Source organism: Cupressus sempervirens, chromosome 8, assembly GCF_028749045.1.
Source record: "Cupressus sempervirens isolate cs-2001-9-10 chromosome 8, ASM2874904v1, whole genome shotgun sequence".
In the NCBI taxonomy this organism is placed as follows: Eukaryota; Viridiplantae; Streptophyta; class Pinopsida; order Cupressales; family Cupressaceae; genus Cupressus; species Cupressus sempervirens.
In genome coordinates this window covers 72,860,393-72,882,882 of record NC_143125.1, presented here as the reverse complement: position 1 = coordinate 72,882,882, position 22,490 = coordinate 72,860,393, and the positions used below count along the sequence as shown (strand labels likewise).

At 31.3% G+C, this 22,490-nt stretch overlaps 1 protein-coding gene across 1 annotated transcript; it reads left to right on the top strand.

The window, feature by feature from the left end:
- Positions 1-21,272: 21,272 nt before the first annotated feature.
- On the top strand, positions 21,273-21,865 carry LOC149541687 (UDP-glycosyltransferase 85A2-like). Its single transcript, XM_089795649.1, has one exon. The coding sequence runs from the start codon at positions 21,302-21,304 to the stop codon at positions 21,863-21,865; it is 564 nt and encodes a 187-aa protein (XP_089651775.1). The 5' UTR covers positions 21,273-21,301.
- Positions 21,866-22,490: the final 625 nt, after the last annotated feature.

The following is a 22,490-nucleotide window of genomic DNA, read 5'->3' as shown; positions in this document are numbered from 1 at the left end:
TTGATGTTTCCATAAATTTTGATATATAATATGGCTTAGTTTGTCCATGTTTAGAGGAAATGAAAGAGTTTTTTAGTTTCAACCCATGATAGCCATCAAATTTAATCCTATTAGAATTTTTGACACAAAAAAAATCGCAATGAAAATGTTAAAAGGATTGTCTTAGCAAAATTGTCATAACTTTCTCTCAGGATATCAAATTTTAGACTTCTTATAAACATTGGAAAGATAATTCAAAGCACTACAACTTGGTGTAGGTTTGGTTCTATGATTTTGAAATTTTGTCAAGTTCTAAGAGCCTAAAATTTAGATGTTGTTTATTTTAAGCCTAGATTAGGGCATAACCTAGGCATACAGAGTTAGATTTTGGACTTCGAGTAGTCAATGACAAGCTCTTGGAGAGCTCTGCACATTGGTTCATATTTATGTAGGTTTGGCATGGTTTATTTGGTGATATATTAATCTGAATAGTTTGTGGTATATATTAACTATGGTAACATTGTGAGCTTATGGCATTCTATATTTTTGAGATTTGAGTTTGATGTCATTGTATACTTAGTTTATATTTCATATTGGTCTCATGATGATATGGTTATCAATGTTTAGCTTGGATATGTATGATGACTTGTTGGGTCTATTAGTTGTGCAGTGTTGTAAGTGGTCTATACTTACAAGTTACATTTATAGCTTGGTTATGGGTTGTCTTTTCTCATTGAGCTTTCATCATTGATGCATATTCAGAATGGTGGTTTGGATTTGGGTTGTCTATGCCCTAAGTCACATGATTTTATGATTTTTCTTCATGTAGAAGGGATGAGATGTTGTTACTAGGTATAGTCATGGTGGAGGATTATGGTTGACTATTTTATGTTGTCAGGTTGGACATACTGAGAGTTTAAACGCTCAGTTCATGGATATGATCATGGTGTCATAGATTTTGGCATGACATCATTAGATATACAAGTACATCCTTGATTTTCATTGGTTTGGATTCTTGATTTGGTTATGGTGGTATATCTTCTTGGTTGAGGATCATGGTTATTTTGTTTTTTTTAAGGAGCTCACGATATGTACTTTGAGTTTCTTGATGGTTTGATGCTTTGGTTGATTTTCATGGTTAGATGATGGATTTTCATCATGATGTCATGAATAGCTTGGAGACATGGTTTAGTGGGAGCTTGTGATAGTGATGGGGTGATAGTGTAGAATTAGTTCCTAGTTTGGTTTGTATCTTCTTGGTTTGGAGATCTTGGTTTCACTTGATACTGATACTTTGGTTGTGTGAGTATAGATCTAGAGGATCTTCATGTAGGAGATGGATTTTATGATGCAATGGGTGACTCAATACCATGGTTGAGTGGGAGTTATTGGCATTGATATAATGATTGAGTGTTTGCAGATGTTGTAGGTTTGTCTTAGATCTTGTTGCTGCAGAAGTATCTTTAACATTTACATGGTGCACTTGTTATCTTCATTATGTATGAAGATTGTTAGATCTTGAGGACTCATGGGGTTCTTAGTTACCTTCATGGTGTATGGAGATGGTTCTTCATGGTATGTGGAGATGGTTTTCTTAATGGCATGTGAAGAAGGTTACATCTTGAGGACTAATGGGGTTCTTGGTAAAGGTCTAATTTATACTTTCATTTTACATGTTATCCTTGGTGTTAGGATGGTTTCATTATTCTGTCATAGTATACTCTTGATACATGTTTAGATTTTTGACATTTTATAGTGTGTTCAAATGGAGCATGCTATCTCATTGGTTGAGATGGTAAGATCATTTTGTCATGTTTATGCTCCTGAGGCCATGGTTGAAACTTTGACATTGATCTTGGATTTGTTTCTTGGTATTGAGTACATTGATCATAAGTTGGATACTTTATGATATTGCTATGTTGCATTTGGAGTTGGCATGGATCAATTGGTTGCAGGTGCTCATGGATACTTAGAGATAGTGGTGATGTTGATTTCTCTTGGATTAGAGAATTATTTATTGGAACAGTTAATGGGTTCATTAGGAAGTCCAAGGGGCATTCACTTGATATGCACTTGAGCAGAGATTGTTCTTAGATGAATCTCAATTAGAGACTTGGATATCTTGATGAGCATTCTCATCCCCCACTCTTTGTCTACTTGGCAGCTTGTTACTTGAGAGGTATAGCCCACTATTTCTCTTAGGTACATTATATTTTTGTTTTTCTTTCATGGATATGGATCTTGAGCTACGGTACATGAGTTAGTTCTTTAGGGTTCATTTGAGAGATGGTTTAGCATTTGTTATCTCCATTTTCATATGTTGTTATGATGGTTTAGTTTGGGAGATGGTTTTATATTGGGTATATTTCTTGGTTTAGGAATGGTTTATGAGTTTGATCTTCTTATGGGAGGCTTACAAACATGATTAGTTTTATGGTATGATTTGGGTGTTGTTGTGCCTTCTTGGTTGGGGTTTCATTGAGGAGATCATACTTGCACAATTTACATCTAGAGGTGTATGTAGAAGGACATGATAAATGTTATGATTTGCACGATTTCTCTTTGGTATTGGTTATCTTCATGGATGTTCAATTTTTCTTAAATTGGATTTGAGATTGGTTGGAGATTATGATCACTATTTTGTGCTCATGTATTTCATGTGAGAAATGACATGGTTATTCCTTTATCTCTTTCCTCTATTGGTTGTGAATAGCTTGGGAGAGTGTTGGAGATTTTTTATGAGAGTTTTTCTTGTAGGTTATTGGTTTATGTGTTGTGGATGTCCTTGATACTACATAGATTCACTTCTTTGAGATGTTTTGAGTGGATTAGTTATAGATTTGACATTATCTTTTGCAATGGGAGCTTCTTGGTATATATGTGGTAGGTATTCCTCTTGAGGCTTGTGATTTCAAGTTATGAATTGGATATGTCAATGATGTGAGATTCACTTGGTATACCTTTGGAGGTATGGATAGTTGGATGGGTTTGACACTTGTTGTGGGTGCTATTTCAACTATGGATATATTTGACAACTATAGATACATTTGATTACCTTTGCATCAGATTTTTTTATGCTTGGCATTTTAGTTGGTATAGGATTTTATGATCTTTTAATGCAACACATTGGGTGGCTTTCTATTTGGATGGCTTCTATGTATGTCCAATAGGAGTGGCATGATAAAAGGTGGCTTCATTCATGTTTGAGAAGTTAGATACTTTGATTTTTTTGTGGGTACCATGATGGAGCACTTGATGTACTTTGATCCATGATAGTGGATGCACTGTGAGGGATTGTTCCCTTGTTCATTTATGTGGCTATAGATTAACCCTATGCAATGTATACAACAAGTGGGAGATTGTTAATATAATAGGTGTTACACACATTGCATAATATTGTTATATTGTATTGTTTTATTTTATTATGTAATGTTGCACCTAGATGGATGTGCAACATGTAAAGATTCCCATGGGATATACTTGATGAGTTGTATTGTAACATTATGATAATATTTGATGTAATTATTTAATATTGGGAAAAAGAAATAAATTTCCAATATTAAATGTGGGGTCAATGGGTTAGGTACCCCATAGTTTATCACATGGTTTATATAATACCACTTGGTGGTTTTGTGCAACTTGCTACTATATAAGCAGCCATAGGTAGTTGTTGGTGGGAGAAGAAAAAAAGGTGAAAAGATAAGAGTCAAGCAGGACGAGGCTTGACAAGTTAGCCAAGGGAGTATTTGTGAAGATTGGAAGCATGGCATGGGATGTGTGGATTCATGCTTGTTCATATGGATTGCTTGGTTGTGGCTATGGATTTGAAGGCTTCTATGGTTGTATTGCAATGGTATTTTTGTTTAATAATACATGGCGATGGATGCTTTTGGATGTTGGGTTTTTTCCTCAATGAGGATTTCCTAGGGTATATCTTGTGTCACAATTTTTGTTGGTATTTTTTCTATTTTCTTGCATGTGAATTTTAATTATATATTTATTTTAGATCTATTATGGGTTATGTGGAAACAGTTATACTCTTTGTTTCAAGTTTTATTATAGATAGGACCACACCTAAAAGAGCTATTGGTATCTCACCTTTTGAGATAGTTTATGGAGTAGAAGCCAACTTTCCATTGCCTCTAGAGCTTGTCACTTGTAAATTGAAGACTATGATTGAAGTTGGTATATGTAGAGATAGATTGGAAAAGAGAATTTTTTATCTCACCAATTTGTAGGAGAAAAGAGAAGAAATGGTAGATAAAATCACTGAACACCAAGGGATAATTAACAAGTTATTTGATAAAAGAGCAAGACCAAGGAAATTCATGGAAGGTGATTTGGTCCTGCTGTGAGATAAGAGGTATGAACTAAGAGGAATGCACTCTAAGTTTCAGTCTTTGTGGAAAGGGCCATTTCAAATCATGCAAGTGAACCAAAACAACTCTTTCAAGTTGGCATATCCCATTGGAGAAGCCCTCCTATGTTCTTATAATGTGCACAATTTGAAGTTCTATCAAATTCAAAATTGAAGCAGGTATCCCTGCATAGTAGCTAGTTAGGTAGGTTTTTCTTTCATGTAGTTTTCTTTAGCTTAATTTCTCACTTTCTTACTTAGTTGTCGATGCTTTCTTAGATTAGTCTATTCTTATGTTTCCAAGTTATCACCTTGTTTTGCAAAACCAGTGATTGCTAGGATTCTTTTAAGCATTGTCATGCTTAAATCCCTAGACAAAGCCATTTGTTTCCCTATTTTTAGTTTATCTTATTTTACTTTAGATTGAAGTCAAGTCAATGTGTTAATGTTGAGTCTATGTCTAGAGTGCCCCTAGGATGACCGCTCTTCTCATCATCCCCTTTTAAGATAACCTATATAGGAAATCATGTAAGCATTGCATTGGTATAAAGCTAGGTGATTTAGGGTTTGGTAGGTTAACAATAAGTATTTCCTTGATGAGAAGAAGGTCTACAAACTCCAATGATTCATCATCTAAATATTCAAAAGGAGTCTAAGGATGAATGCCTATAGTGGATTTTATTTCAATGGAAGATATCACAAGTGATCTAGCTTAGAATACAAGGAAATTAGTTGTTTTAGTTGAAAACCAAGTTAAGATCCTCATATATACTAAAATATAAAGGCGATAAAATATGCATCGTTGACCTATCACATGAATCATCCGGATGTGATCTTAATAGCGATGTAGGTGATTGGAAAATTCAATCAATAAAAGGAACACGTGTCATTGCTTAGTTGAAAGTCATGCCCTTAATTTTCTAAGTTCCAAAAGGGTGAGAGACGACAATAGTTAAGTCAAACAATTATTGCATGTTCATAGGGGGTTAAAGGTAACTCAAAGTTAACATGGCAAAGTAGTGAAACATAAAGATCACATCATTGTAGGAGGTTAAATTTGACCTAAGGTTAGTGTTATGACAAAGAAAAAGCATGTATCTGCACCACCACATAGTTAAATGATGAGTTAGATTTTTAGGCCATGAAGCCATGAAACAAGATACCAATCTTCTATGTAGTTATCCCAATGTCACTGATGTTAAAGCTGACATCCAAATTTGGGTTGCAAAGCTATGAAAGGTTATCTTGGTAGTTAAGTGTGAAGTGATCATGACATCACATGTAGTAATGTAGTTAAGGCATTTTCAGTGGCAAAGCTATGAAAAGTAACCCAGTGCACTCAAATTTTGAACCGTTGCACCATCACAAGTGGTTAAGAGTAATCTGAGGTTAGTGTTATGAAGGAGAGAAAGTATGTATTCACATATTCATAGGTGGTTAAAGGTAACCCAAAGTTAGGGCTGCAAAACTACGAAGAGTACATGATAGTTAAGATCTTAGGCTCTCACATCTTTACAAGGATTTGAAGTCAACCTTGATTTAAGATAGTGAAGCAGTGAGGTCCAATCATTGCATCATTGCAAGGGTTAAAAGTTTCATATCAATGGTAGTTGTGAAGAAGTGAGAAGGATTAAGATGAAAGGGTTGTCATGCTTAAATTGTGATCATTGATAGGAGATCAATGGTGGAGATTTAAACCTCCTATAACCATTGAGATACAACTTATATGGATTTGGTGCCAACAACATAATATGGAGGAAATGAAGATTTACACATGGTTTCTAAAGCCACATGAAGATAAATGGTTGCTAGGTGTTCTCAGAGGTGCCATGGGATTAGGATCATCACTTAGAAAGATACCATGCATCCATACCATGTTGTAGATTAGATATTTTCATGTTTTATTCATATTTTCTTTCTATTGTGTGACTGTCGCTCTATCAAAGCTTAAGAATGATAGAAAACTATAAATGTAATTTCTTCTAATAATGCAAAGGTCTACAAATTTGATAGTGAATTGGCTCTATAATTCCAATCACCTGGTTTTCTTCTCATTTTTTGTTTCTCATTCAATTCTTAGATTAGTTCTGCATTGAGAATGGAAGGACAATTACATGCAATATTGTGACCACCTCGTGGATTCCATTTCACCATGGTATTTACAATGTAGGTAAATCCATTTACTTCTCCAGATGTGGTTTTGCTTCTCCTCTTGTTTGTTTCATGGCATGTTAAAAGCAGTTTCATTGGGAATTGAAGAATAAATGTGGACGAATCTATTAACATTTTTTTGGATTCCATTTCACCTAAATCTAATAGCTAAAGCAATTCCATCTTTCCTCATGTGCATCTTTTCTTCCTTTCCTCTTTTGTATTTAGATGACTAATCTACATTTAGAATAGGAGTAAGGGTCAAGAAATTTCAAGACTATCTATTATAGTCATTCCATTTGGTGTGATAGGTTGTCCTAATCCAATCTTCTTGAATTGTGTGTGTCTACGAACAATTTGGTTAGCCTTTACTACTTTCAGGTTAAGAGCTTATTCTATCATAAAGACACATTCATCGCACATCATTGCAACTCTTAAGGGAGTTGTACCTTGTAATTTAGAGGGCAGTGATAGAATACACACATTAATTCATTTTTTGGTGACATGCTTTTGTTTCTATAAAACCTTGGATATCAAAAGAGTTATGTTGTAAACCACAACATGAGAACAAACTATTAACCAACAATGTGTGATCGACTATTAGTACATGTGGTATCATTTTTGGGTTTTTTTAATGTCAGGTAATTGGGGGGATAGGTAATATTGGAACATGGGTGGAAATTGGCTTGTTTCCTCTAATATGGAAGTTGTATAAATTACTCTCACATAATTAAATTTTTCTCTCTTTTTTAGATTCAATTTTGGCTTCACAAGTTACCTTTTTTCCTAGTTGTAAACCCAAATTCATTCCAACTGGTGAAAGTAAACCTAATTCAAATTTGGTTGTTGGGTATTACCATTTTTTTAAATCTATCACTTCTACATTGATGCTTACTCATGCATGGTTCAATTGATATGCAAAAAATTCTATTAAAAATAGTAAAACTTTGATAGATGTTTGAACTTTGTGTAGTTTATCTCGAAATATTATGACATCAATGCAATGAAATGAAAACTTAATATACTTTAGCAATTCCTTCTATATACTTTCATTATGTAATTTTCCAATTTTTTGCTCAAGACGTTATTTCAACTAACATTGGACAATGAAATATTTACATTGTGAGTGATATTCATGTGTTTCATTTTACACCAATTACACACAAGAAGCTACCACAATGATACAAAAAATGACATCACTAATCATGTAAAAGGTCATTTTTCCACAAGTAACATCATTTTGTATAAATTCTAACTATAATGCTTTAACTACCATTACAATGAAATCAGCTAGAAGTGATATACAATCAATAATTGTGATCTTGAAAAAACTTTTAATATTCATAGAATGTAGTACTAAAAAATTTTAAAACAAAAATTTACCAAACTAAACATGAGAAATATTTTGAATAACTACTTACAAATTCAGTGTACTCATTGTACACTAAAGTGTGATTGCTAGTAATAACAAGTGTTGCATGAGCAGCTTGAGTCCTTGCCATTGGCAGTTTAGGGGGCAGGGAAGTGTGGAAGGGGGAAACGATAGTGGGAGTAGTTATAGAATGTAGGAGAAGGAAGAGTTTAGTGTTTCTATCTTCTTTTTATCTCATTACATTATAGTGGTTCTTTGGTGTAGCATGTAGGATTTTTTTCAATGGTGTGGCTTAGATTTGTTGAAGGCTAATTTGAAATAAAATAATGTGTTATCTTGTTCTATCTATTCTATCAAAAGAAGATAAGAAAGTACATTAAAAAGCAATTTGATGTCCTTCTAGTACCATTAAAAAGTAAGAAAGTTCAAGACTAAAACTACAAAAAATACATAAGTAGAACCTAGAAATAGCAGGGAACTTATTAACAATATACATAGCATTTTAAGTTAGAGCTCCAATCATAAGTAGTAAAGATGAAAAATAAAATGCCCAAAAATAAATAATTAGAAAAAGAAAATCCTTTAACATTCCATAGGGTTAACACATGGGTTAAATAACTATTTCTCATCCTATGTTGATTGAGAAGAAAGTATTGTGAGGAAATATACATCTATTTTTTTTTAACCTAACATACTTTGAAAATGTGTAGTCTACAAAAATGTATTTTCCTAACGTATGTCAAACCACAAATAGAAGATTGAGTAGACTGGTATATTTTGAACCATGAATACAAAACTTAGTAGTGCCCATAGCACTAGAAAGATAATAAGACATTATATGAATGTTTTCTTTGTTCTAGAACCAATAAAGGGTTAAGTAACATAACAATTATCTAAACCTACAAGTTTGAGTAGTACTTATTATGTTACATATTGTCTCCATTCTATGTTTCATGCGATATACGATGACAAAAACATGTTAAAATTAAAAAAAGAACGTAGTAAGTTTAGTTAGAGAATTATCCATATCTTTGAAATTAAAGCTAAAACAAAATTGCAATTCAACAACTTAGATGAGAGATTCATTATTTGTTTTTTTTTTTTAATACTATTTGATAATATAAGTTTATTTGGTATACAAAATTCATAATTGGGTTAGAGAATTATTCATATCCTACGATTTAGCAACTTAGAGGAGACATTCATAATTTATTTTTTCTTTAATACTATTCGATATAAGTTTCTTTGGTATACAAAATTTATGGGAAAAAGTAGCAAATTTGGTTGTTGTTGCCTACAAGATATGCATGAATTGCATGGCAGACAATAGTTTGCAAAGTACAACATAAATTTGTGATGTTGAAGAACATGTTTGTAAATTATTTAGTAGTTCCCAAAGTCAAAATGTATGGTATTTGATTTTGAATAGTTTGAACAAAGTTAAAATTTGTTAAAATTGATTGACTAATTATTGAGAAACCTCATCAAATTTGCACTTGGCATGCCCTTGAGTTTCCTTGTCCTTGAGTTTTCCTTTGGTGTGGCCAAAAATGATATGTTCACAAAAAAAATTGGTTGGCTTCAATTCGTAGTGTTTAATTTGTATGTGTTGTAAGCCCAGTGAAGCTTTGCTGCAAAAATATTCCTACAAGGAAAAAGAGGAAAGTATAGCCCTTAGTAAAATCAGAGAAAATTTGTGTGAACATTTATGAGTGAAATCATGATGATCTAGGAATTACAATGGATTTGGTAATTTAATAAATAATGGCTATCTCAAGAGCATTTAATCACGGATCTGTTGAATAATTATCTCACTAAGAGAAGAGTTTAAAAATAGAGACATAACAAATCAAGGAAGGAAAAATTAGACCTACGTGTTAGCAGATTTAGAAGATGAATTCAATCTAATCTAACGGTCAAATTAAGTCAAGTTGTGTGAGAATATTTTGTGAAGAGTAGTAGACTTAGTATAATTCTTAATGGAAAGGAAGATATCAAATATGTCAACACATCTTTGAAAATTATATTTTTAGATCTAAATAGAAGTGTTTGGAGCAGGCTCTGAAGGGAGATTTAGGAGAAAGGAGTAGGCAAACTATTTAAATCCTTGGTAGATCAAGATCAAATAACTTTGTATTTTTTTTTCCTAATTTCTTACCATTTTTTTGTATGTCAGATATTTCTAAGGGTGGATTATCATATTTTTTGTATACCATAATTTTCATATCGAAATCAGAGAGGTGAAAGGTTTTTCTTTTCTTCGTGGGCCACTCTTTATGGAATCATACCAATATATTATGTTAGTATCAAGCATTGGAAATCACAACACTTTAGAAATTTTATTTCAGTGTGATAACTTCTAAATTGAAGTTGCTATAGAAATTATGTTGTTGTAAATGATAGACATCTAAGGAGCAAAGAAGCTAGTAGAAATGGATTCAAGCCCTAACTGGGAGAGTTGACAAGAGTATATACAACTTATTAGACAACATACTCTATTAAATATAAAGTTTACCATAGTACACACTACATAAATACTAGAGGATATGTATCTAGACAACATATTTTCTTAAATCTGAAGATAGTAGTATATGTACAACATACTAAAGACTATTTGTACAATGAACTCTATTATTATTATAGGCTATTTGATTATTGTTTTCTCATGATCCATCTATCTAAAGCATAGGCAGAGACTCCTACTGTATCCATACAACTCTTGTATCTTATGACAAAGAATTGGACCTTGTATACCTTTGATTTCAAAGCTCACAATGGCTATATCTCAGCTTTATAAACCATATATCATAGAGATTATATGAATGCCAACACACAAAAGTGCACCTTGTATACATTTGATTTTAAAGCTCACAATTGCTATATCTCTGCTTTATAAACCATATATCATAGAGATTATATGAACATCAACACACAAGTTATATAAATGAACAAGTCAGAATGATTGAGTTGAAGTTTTCTTTTTTCTTTTTTTTCTCAAGTTTTAAACAAAATCTTGGCTAGAAAATTGGAATGCAAAATGCATTGAACATTTCTACTCTCACCAAGAGAACTCACAGAAATTATAGTTGACTAATGCATGGTAAAATTTAAGATCTCTTATCATTTGTAGAAACTAGTGGGCATTCCAGATGATGCTAGAATGAATCTAAACCACAACTCCTTCCTAAAAATGATTTGTCTCTCTATTCTAGCCAATGTTTGATCCTATTTGGCTTGCACCTACCAATTAACAATTGTGGATTTTCCAATTGTAAATAGTGAGATACTGATAAGAGGTTTTTTGGTTTTGAGTCAGTATCTTCTCTTCTGGTTATGAAATAGTTGTTGAATCTATAGGACCAAGACATTTTCTTCTTGCATAAAACCCTCTACCCACAAACTTCATTTCAAATACATGCCAAGTTTTGATTGGACCCTGTCCCCTAATTGTCCAAAACAAACAGCAAAGGGAATGGTATGTTGCAGATAACTTAGGAAAGGTGTCATTGAAATTATATTGGTGGAATTGCAACCATGTTCGTATATTATTTTGTTGTCTATTAAGATTTTTTCTTAAACGCAACTCACTCTAGATATAACTAAATTCCTATTTGAGGTGACTGTCTTCTTGAAGTTTTAACAATATTAAGTCTCTTTTGAAAATTTTCAATTGTACAAAAATATATAAGGGAAAAATGATGAGTAAGAGTAAATGGGCCAAATTGTGAAGAATCTAACTAGCCCTTGAATGTGAGTAGAAGGAAAATTAGGTTGCATTCACATGGCATGGAAAATTATTTTTCACTTCATAATAGGAAAATCTTACAAGCAATTGAAATGAATCATAATCTATTGTTAGCAATGTTAAAACCTATTCCCTTTTCCTATTACAAAACCAATGTATGAATGGATGGATTTTAAAATTCGGCCCAATGAAAGATCAATACAAGAAAATAAAAAATTACATTGCATTTGAATACAAGGAAAACCAAATGGGTTAGATATGGTGTTGCATGCAAGTGGAACAATCTACCATGGCCATGAAAGAGAAATTTGGGCAGTATAAGGAAGTTCTAGAGCCAGGGTACTATTTTGTGCCTTGGTTTATTGAAACCCAAATTGAGGCCATCTATGTTTAGAACATGGAAACTAAATATCAAATGTGAAATAAAGGCAGAGGTATGTGTTTCTGGAATATAAAAGAATTACAATCAAATTTGCAAAATCTGTGCATTTTTTTTCCTTGTATTTCTTTAGGTTTTCCTAGAATAAAAGTAACATCAAATAAACTATGCCATAATGAGGAGGGCAATAGTCTAAACCATAATTATTTTCTCAAAATATTAGGAATATAAGAAAAACATAGTTCTTTAGAAATGCTACCCAAAATAATTCCTGAAGTGTAACAGAAGATGCACTAATTTGTGTAAGGTATTCCAAGTAAGGTTTGTCTAATGTAGGAAGAATGAAACAACCAAAAAAGAAATCATTTACTTAGAACCAACTTTTGAAATAATTAAAACTATGAATCAAATATAGGATTCAGGCCACCCTCCACAACAAATAACTTGGTTAATTATGACTTCCTGTAAATAAAAATTTGGCACTTTGATTTTCAAAACATAAGCATGATTTCTAACAACGATAGAAAAAATGTTCATAGATTTTTTAATAGTGAAAGACATTCTTGGGCACCTCCATCGATGGAATTTTCAAAATAGGGTTAACCTTAGTTGATAGACAACAACAAGAGACATGGTAAAAGAGATACATGAGCTTCTTACTATGCCCTAGTGCCCACTTGACAACAATAAAATGCCTCCAAAATATCTTCACCTGTAAAAAAGGAATTTGACTGGTTTTCAATATTCATGCAGGATTTCAAAATTTAGAGAGGATGGAAAAAGATTATTGCTCTTGGAATTTTTTTATGACCTTAACAAAAGCACAATTTTACTACAATAGAAGAGCACGAGGTCTTGTTTGCATTTTTTCCCTTCTTATAATCTTTTTCTATGTTAACTTTATGTTTGGTTGCCACACAGATTTATGTTATAAATTCTTTAAGAAGCTTACACCTCATTCCATGCAAGTAATGGCTAGAGACCAAGTTTTGTCTTTTGTAGACACTGCATGTTTCAAAAATTCAATAGTAGACATGTAGCTATTTTTCCCAAATGAAAATTGCCATATTGCAAAATTTTGGGTAATAGTTGTAGTGAGAAAGGAAAAAACCACCCACAAAATTCATAATAGCCAATGGGAAAATATTAATTTCTATATATGACATCATCTAATTTTAATATATCTTCCAAACCATAGTCTTAAATTTCATAGTTAGAAAAAACACTATTTCCAATGAAAGCTATATAGAAACTTGATAACTTTGGTCTCCTGCCTTACAGTAGGGACTAACAATATTTGCAAACAATGCTCAGATCTCAAATGTTTAGATAAGTACAAAATCAGAAGACGTGACTCTTCATGTGCCCATGTTACTCTGTTTTTAGAAGGATGGGGCAAGTCAAAACAGGGGGGAAAGTAGGCAATAGAAATAAACAAAAACACAAGTGCTAATCATGTGGCCGAGATCCGACAACACATAATATCAAACTATGATTAAGCGAGATAGCCATGTGAGTGCTATACAAAGATATTGAACATCCTTACTCATGGGTTGACAGTACACGTCAGTACCAAGTTGGACTAATTGAATTCAACATTACATAGAGATAAGACTATTGGACTTTCATATTATTGTATTAATTGCAATTCAAAGAGAGTGTTGGGTATAATGAAAAGGTTAAAAGTTTTTTTCTAAGTGTTGGAACCAAAAATTATTATAATATTATTATCAATTTTAATAATTGAATTTTTTTTAACAACATTTGAGAAATTTAAGTATTCAACTTTTTTTATTTCATATTTTTAGTTTAATTTTTTTAATAATAAGCATATTATAATATAATATGTAAGTATATTTTAATACTATAGCATTTTTAATATATTTTAATACTATAGCATTTTTAATGTTAAAATCAATTTTTTTAAAATTAAGATACATGTCATAGTTTAAAAAAATATTATTTTTGATGGAAGAATTAATACTATAGAGAAGCTTGATAACTTTAGTCTCCTAAGTTATGGCAGGGACTAAGAATATTTGCAAACAATGTTCAGATGAGTACAAAATCAGCGGATGTGACTCTTCATGGGCCCACATTATTCTATTTTTAGAAGGATGGGGCAAGTCAAAACAAGGGGGGAATAGGTGATAGAAATAAACAAAAACGCTAGTGCTAATCGCGTGGTTGAGATTCGACAACACATAATATCAAAGCGAGATAGCCGAGAAAGTGCTATAAAAAGATATTGAACATCCTTACTCATAGGTTGATAGTACATGTCAATACCAAGTTGGACTAATTGAATTCAATGCTTCACAGAGATAACACTATTGGACTTTTAGATTATCGTGTTGTGTGCAATTTAGAGAGAGTGCTGGGTAGAATGAAAGGTTAAAAGTTTTTTGCTAAGTGTTGGATTATTAATTTTAATAATTGAATTTTTTTTTTAACAACATTTGAGCAATTTAAGTATTCAACTTTTTTGTATTTTGTAATTTTAGTTTAGTTTTGTTAATAATAAGTATATTATAATATAATATGTAAGTATATTTTATATGTTAAAGTCAAATTTTTCAAAATTAAGATAAATGTCATAGTTATAAAAAACACTATTTCCAATGAAAGAATTAATACTATAGAGAAGTTTGATAACTTTAGTCTCTTGCCTTACGACAGGGACTAACAATATTTGCAAACAATGTTTGGATGAGTATCAAATTAGTGGATGTGACTCTTCATGGGCCCACATTACTCTATTTTTAGAAGGATGGGGCAAGTCAAGACAAGGGAGGAAACAAATGATAGAAATTTTCAAAAAAACTCCAGTGCTAATCACATGGCCAAGATCTGACAACAAATAATATCAAACTATGATTAAGGGAGATAGCTAAGCAAGAGGTATAAAAAGATATTGAACATTCTTACTTACAAGCTAACAGTACAAGTCAGGACAAAGTTGGACAATTTGAATTCAGCGCTAAGCATAGATAAGACTATTGGACTTTTCGATTATTGTATTGCATGCAATTCAAAGAGAGTTGGGTAGAATGAAAAGGTTAAAAGGTTTTTTCTAAGTGTTGGAACCAAAAATTATTATTATTATTAATTTTAATAATTGAATTTTTTTAACAACATTTGAGCAATTTAAGTATTCAACTTTTTGTATTTCATATTTTTAGCTTAATTTTGTTAATAATAAGTATATTATAATATAATATGTAAGTATATTTTAATAATATAGTATTTTTTATGTTAAAGTCAAATTTTTCAAAATTAAGAAAATATTATATATTTAAAATAAAAAACAATATTAGAATAAGACTAATGTGTTTTATCACATTTCTTATTTTTATTCTTACGTAATAAATATTTCAATATGATTATTTAACTTTTAAATATATAAAATAATTACATATTGAACAATTTCAATTAATTTAAAAAATTTATACTAAAATAAATTTTTATTTAAATGTTAATCTTATTCTTTTATATTATAGTACTTTAGATGTGTGAAAAATTAAATTTGTTATATAAATTAATAGTAACAAATATTATAAGTTATATATTAGATTATAATATATAATTATTATTAAAATTTAAAATTTAAGATTTAAACATATAAAAAATTTAAATACCCAATTTTAATTTATTGATATATAATAATTCTTCTTTAAAATTTTGTAATATTTCTTTTAATCTCTACAATAATCTAATTTCATGTGATTGATTTTTGTGTAGTAGTTATGAAGTATTAATTAAAATGATTGAAATTGCATATACACATAGTACCATTGAATTGCATGAAATACAATCATTATTCTACAGAATACAGGGATTAGTGTGTCATGTGATTTGTATGGCATGGGCTTGGGTGGCATGGCATCCATCCATGTTGAAATAACTAGTTGAGTAGTTGTTACCCAATGTGATGTGTTAGAACGGATATTATATATATATATATATATATATATATATATAATATGATGTTTTCAAATAATTGAAGAGTTAAGATATAATATATTGGACATGATCATATAATCTGGATATATATGTGATATACGAATATATTTAAGTAATTAAATTTAATAATATGAAATAGGTATTACATAGGATTATAATTATTTCATAGATATATATCTTAGGATTTTAATATATTTTATCTAATTCTTTAATTCTTTTACCATACCTTCGGGAGTTCATAGATGGTGTTTTGTAGGGAAAGACAGAGTAAAATTAGATGATGTACATGTGTCAAGCACCTTATGACAAGTAAATCTACGCTCTCCTTACGGTAGGTGTAGGAGAGGTTTAATTATGCCAATTACTAGATGTGCATTATAGGTATCTATTGTTTGTGAACCAAAATAATTAAGCTATTTATATAGTAATATATGTCAAAATTTGATTATTAATAGTATCCGAGAAAGGGGACTTTACAAAGGAAAACACCAATGAGGAGAAGAGTGACATTGGTTTGGTGGAAGAAAGAGTTAACAAGCTTGAGAAGGATCTCATTAGTCACATTGACATCCAGTAAAACAAGGTCAAATCCCTAAATAAGATGTATAATGAGGCTATCACCAATATTGAGTTCTGTGTCATGGTGTCTACCCTTTTCAAGATTCAATGAGAGATATTAGAAAAGACTCTTCTTAGAGTCGCCACAAGCAAAAGCGAATTGAAGAAAGCTAGAGGAGCTAGCAAGGACAATGAGAAGGATGACCATGGCATGAGAAAAATCAGTGATTCGATGGATGAGCTCAAAAAACTCATGAAGGAGTGAGATGTCATTGAGAAGGATTGATAAGTTTTCTTCTATTATGTTTTTTTTGGTTCTATTCTCAAAAGATAATCCATATTTTATTGGTTCAATGAACTTATGTTTTAGATTTTTATTAAATAATTGCTACAATAGGATGTTATACTATTTAAAATTTGAGGTTTTGATTGTTTGGGACAGAAGTACTCTTTTATTGTTGAGTCTTGTTAGCTTTCTCAAGTTTGGTATGATTTTGGATAAAAATCTCTTGAAGGTTTCGCTTCCTTTGTTGGACTATGCTACTCTAGCACACTGCTTGGTTGTAATGGCCTAGGGTGTTGTTATCATAATACAACTTAAACTACTATTATATGGGTTCAACTACCTTCCCCTACCTTCATTATAAAAAAAAAATTCAATAATATTTTATTAGTATAATATTATAGCATATCTTGCTACTAGCATAACCATTGCAACTTATTGGTGCATGAGCTAGTTATTTTTTATTTACATTCTATTACACTATTATTGACAAGTACTTGGTGATATGTGACATTTTCTAGTCTTATCAATCATTATATTATTTATTATAATATTTTTGTAATTGTTTCAACTTATTAATTTTGACAAAAAAATCAATTATTTTGAATAATATAAATATGATTAAATCATTTATTCTCTAATTTTATCATGAATGATAAACATAGACTTAAAATTGGTATTTGTAAAACAAAAACATAATTTTCATTATAAAAGAAAATTATATAGAATAAAATAATACAACATTTAAATATTGTTATTATAATATCAAAATTATATACTCAAATAAAATGCATTATACATTTATTAGTTAATTACCATATATTATCTGTAATATTTTAAAATATAAATTAAGTTATTATAGAATTAAATGTTTATATAATAATAATAGTGTAATATTTAATTTTTCTACCACTCTCGTATCTATTTCGACACAAGGTCTAGAGTAAATAAGTCAAAACTTATAGTATAGTAGACATCTTATGACAATTTGACAAAAGCTTACTTAGAACAACTATCATATGTTCTATATTATGTTAAAGTGTAAGAATTACTCCCTCAAAATATTATTTATGTATATAAACTTAAACTCTAAAAGAATTTATATTATATGAATTATATCTATTTGTAACAAAGTAATTATATTACTTAATATTCATTAAAACTCATAATTAACTTTCTAGTTATAAAAATCAATAATGTAGACTAATAATAACACAATAACTTTTTTCAATAATGAAACTATATATATATATATATATATATATATATATATATATATATATATATATATATATATATATATATATATATATATATATATATATATATATATATATATTTCAAACTAATATCAAATGGATATTCTCGTAGTCCGCATTTAAATTATAAGTTTTAATATTACCTCTACAACAAAACAGGAACAAAAGTGAAGTCCAATATCTATAAATTCATATAGAAAAGAGAAGTGGACTTTAAGTGAAGGTGGGGGTGGTCCGCATTATTGGCTTTCTAAATGTCTTACACACATCAAATCATCACCAACTAGTCTAGTTACACAATTGCAAGAATTTGTGTTTTAAGCATTTCTTCCTCATATTTAAATATAATTGTACCTTTTTAACTCTCTTTTTAAACGTGAGAGAATTATTGGCAAATGCAAGTTCGTTTTTACAAAATATTTGAGAGATTAATGAAGAAACTTATAATTGTGTAAACTCATGTTTCTATTGTCACCATTGTCTCAAATTAAGAACTATTTTTAATGTTTGTATAGAAGATAGTTTGATAGATGGTATTATAGAGTAAAGTTGAGGTTCTATATCCATTTGTATGATTTTGTGTAAAAAATGTTGTATTTTACAACTAGTTGGAAGTGTTTTTCCTTTAAATAATAAGAATTTAGATTTATACAATTATATTTTTATAATTTAATTTTAACATAAGGAAATCATTTATAAGCAAGAGATACTCTCTATAGTAAGTCAATTGTGATACTAGTATCATGATTAAAGGGTGTAGTTTTTTAATTAAACTCATTGATATATGTTTCATGAGTAGTGACTCACAAGAATCCATCTCCCATGACTAGAATGAATGAAACACTTTGTAGTTGTCGCATCTAGGTGATGTTCATAGAGGTGAAGCAAGAAAGTATAATGAGATACTTCAGCTCAAGCACACTTAACCACGGAGTTTTCTTGAAAGATATATAAATAGGCTATATAATGAATGATTCATTAGGCACGTTACTTGTTGAAGCTTTTGCAATTGTAGTTGCAAGTAAAGTAGATTTCACCTCTGAAACTTCGTGGCTAAATTTGCTTGAGATTTAGTATTGGAATGGTGACCTCCCAATGTATCAACTATGTGAACATCACCTTGATACAATGATTGTTAAGTATTCCATTCATTCTAGTCATCATAAATGAATTCTGGCAAATCACTACTCAATAAACATAATCAAATGCATTGAATCATGACAAATAAATTCATGTAAAAAAAAATTGAAAGTTGGATAGAGACAATTGAGTTTCACTGCTCACATATTGTAAACTGATCTTTCCCTTCGTTTGTCTGATACCAAAAGTTATGCTCAACAACCATTTTTAAATTATGGCAGAGTTTTTAAAGGCTATGCTCAACAACCATTGTATCGGATAGCTATTTATCATGCACGGCAAAGTGTGTAAAAATTAGGGGGTCCCGAGAGTTATATTCTGGCCTATTTGTACTATGCAACTTTCTTCTTTCTGTGGGTCATATCCCTGTCAAAGGTATTTATCTTCAAATTTTTGTTTTTCAATTTTGTCTTATAACTGAGTTTGGATGTCACATGTTTCACATTCGCATGACCCCGTGTTTCCCTTTTTACCTACTTCATTTATTTCCTTCTTGTTTCTTGTTTTACTTGTTATATCTATAGTCCAATGAGATACATGTCCTTATTACATTAATATTTCCCTTATTACATTAAGCTTAGTTTCGTAAATTTTATTCTAAAATGACGAACACTATTATCGGAGAGGAGGACTTCAAATCAAAGAGAAAGTCCTCACATGCCTTCCCAGAAAAATCCCACCAATCAGGCCAACTGATATCGTCTCTTTCTTCTACGAGAAATATGCCCCTATAGCAGACTACATGCTAGTCAATGCTTTTGAGGAGTCAGAAGGAGGCAAAGAAGCACAAATGGGTTTCAGTATTAATGGATGCCCTGCTCTGGCAATTGGCCCAGTTTCTCTTCCCAATTTTTTATATGGAAGAATTCCATGTATAGCATGTTAGAAGAGGATAAAACTTGCCTTCCATGGCTAGACACTCAAGCAAAGCAATCAGTGTTATATGTTTCCTTTGGTAGTATTGTTGTAAAAGCTGAAGAGCTATTGTATTAACCAGTGTTTGGACTAGAGGATGGTGGGGTTGCAAGTAGAGTGAATTTAACCATGGAAGAAATTTAGTAGTCAAAAGTGGTCGAACTGGAGTAGTACTAGGATGGGTGATCTCCTGGAAAGTCCTGGTGCTTCACCTCTATGAGCATCACTTAGATTCAATGAGTGCTAAGTGTTATATCCATTGTCATGAGAGATGGGTTTGTGTAAACCACTACTCATGAAATAAGGGCCAATGAGTTTGACTAAAAGACTACACAGTTAAATCTTGATAGCAATATCACAATTTGACTTGCTGTGGAAAATATATCCTACTTATCAATTGATGAGCTTAAGGGGCTTTCTAATGAATGGTTCATAAAGCACAACACTTGGTGAAGGGTTGCAAGTAGTGTGGCTTTAACCATGGAGGAAACTTCATAGTTAAGCGTGCTCAGACTGGAATAGCACTGGGATGGGTGACCTCTCGGTGCTTCACCTCTTTCATCACCTAGATAAACTCCCCTTTTTAACATAGGTGAATTATTGGTAAATGCAAGTTTATTTTTAACAAAATTATTGAGAATTTGATGGAAACAATTATGGTTCTATAAACTCATCTTTCTAATATCAAAAATATTTCACATGAAGAACTATTTTTTATCATTGTATAGAAGATAATCTAATAGATGGTATTATAGTATAAAATTGAGGTTTCGTATACATTTGTACAAATTTGTGTGAAAAATAGTTGCATCTTTATCTATTGTTGTTTCTTCTTCAAATAATAAAAATTTAGATTGTTGTTTCTTCTTCAAATAATAAAAATTTAGATTTATACAATTTCACTTTTATAATTTATGTTCAACATAAAGGGAATCATTAATAAGTAAATGATATTTTCCATAGTAAGTTCAATTGTGATATTGCTATCATGATTCAAGTGTGTAGTTTTTGAGTTAAACCAATTGATTCATGTTTTATGAGTAGTGGCTCAAAAGAACCCATCTCTTCTGACTAGAATGAATGGAACATTTTGCAGTCATAACATCTAGGTGATGCAGCATACGTGAAGCAGGGGGCTTCCATGGGATATATAGATTGAGCTTTGTTTCGTTTCTTTTGTTTCTCGCCCGATCTTCTAAAATGACGAGAAGTGTTATTGCAGAGGAGGACTTGAAATCAAAAGAGAAAATCATCACGTGCCTTCCCGGAAAAATCCCACCAATCAGGCCAACCGACATTGTCTCCTTCTTCCGCGAGAAATATATCTCAGAAATCACTTACGAGTGCTTTCTTCATGAATCTCGCTTCCCTGAAAACATAGCGGACTACGTGCTGGTCAACACTTTTGAGGAGCTTGAAGGAGGTAAAGAACCTCAAATGGGTCTCAGCGTTAATGGCTGCCCTGCTCTGGCAATAGGCCCTGTCTTTCTTCCAAATTTCTTGCAAGGCGGGAAATCCATGTACAGCATGTGGGAAGAGGATGAATCCTGCTTCCAATGGTTAGATGCTCAAGCAGAGCAATCAGTGTTATATGTTTCCTTTGGTAGCATTGCCGTAAAATCTGAAAAGCAATTGCATGAACTGGCTCTTGGACTGGAAGCTTGTGGGTACCCTTTCTTGTGGGTGCTGAGATCAGATATAGCACAAGGTAAGTCCGCAGACCAGAGGGTTTCATGGTTCGAACCAAGGATCGGGCCCTCATAGTTAGTTGGACGAATCAGCTGAAGGTAAGGCCCCTTTACTTTTGGTACAAAGATGTGTTACATGCTGGTCAATCTTTAACATCATGTATTAAGCAAAATAATAAAACTTTAAACAGGGAAGCTGTAGTTTACAATCAAATCTTTGTATGCGATGTTCAAGTCATATGTTAATGAGCTTGCTAAATATCTATAGTATATACAATAAGCTACAAGATTTCAAAATTCATATCTAAAATAAGTTTTTTTCATTGATTGTAGGTGCTTTCTCACCTTTCTGGAGGGAGATTTCTTATGCATAATGGGTGGAACTCTACTCTCGAGGCAATAAGCATGGGAGTTCCTCTGATTGGATGGCCTTATTTTGGTGATCAATTTCTTCTTTGTTGATTTGCAAGAGACATATGGAACATTGGCCTAAATTTCGAGGGTGTCTATGTTGATGAATTCAAATTGATAACAAAAGAGGTGGTAGAAAGCACTGTCAAAAATCTAATGGAAGGTTCTATTGGAAAGGAATTGTGAGAAAATATTATGAAGTTGAAGGCAACAACAAGGAAGGCAGTGATGGAAGGAGGAACTTCTCATACAAATTTGAACACTTTTGTAGAAGATATGTGAAACATAGC

Bases quoted from the DNA above. Each gene is read 5' to 3' on its own strand.
- LOC149541687 (XM_089795649.1), top strand. From the start codon at position 21,302: ATGACGAGAAGTGTTATTGCAGAGGAGGACTTGAAATCAAAAGAGAAA.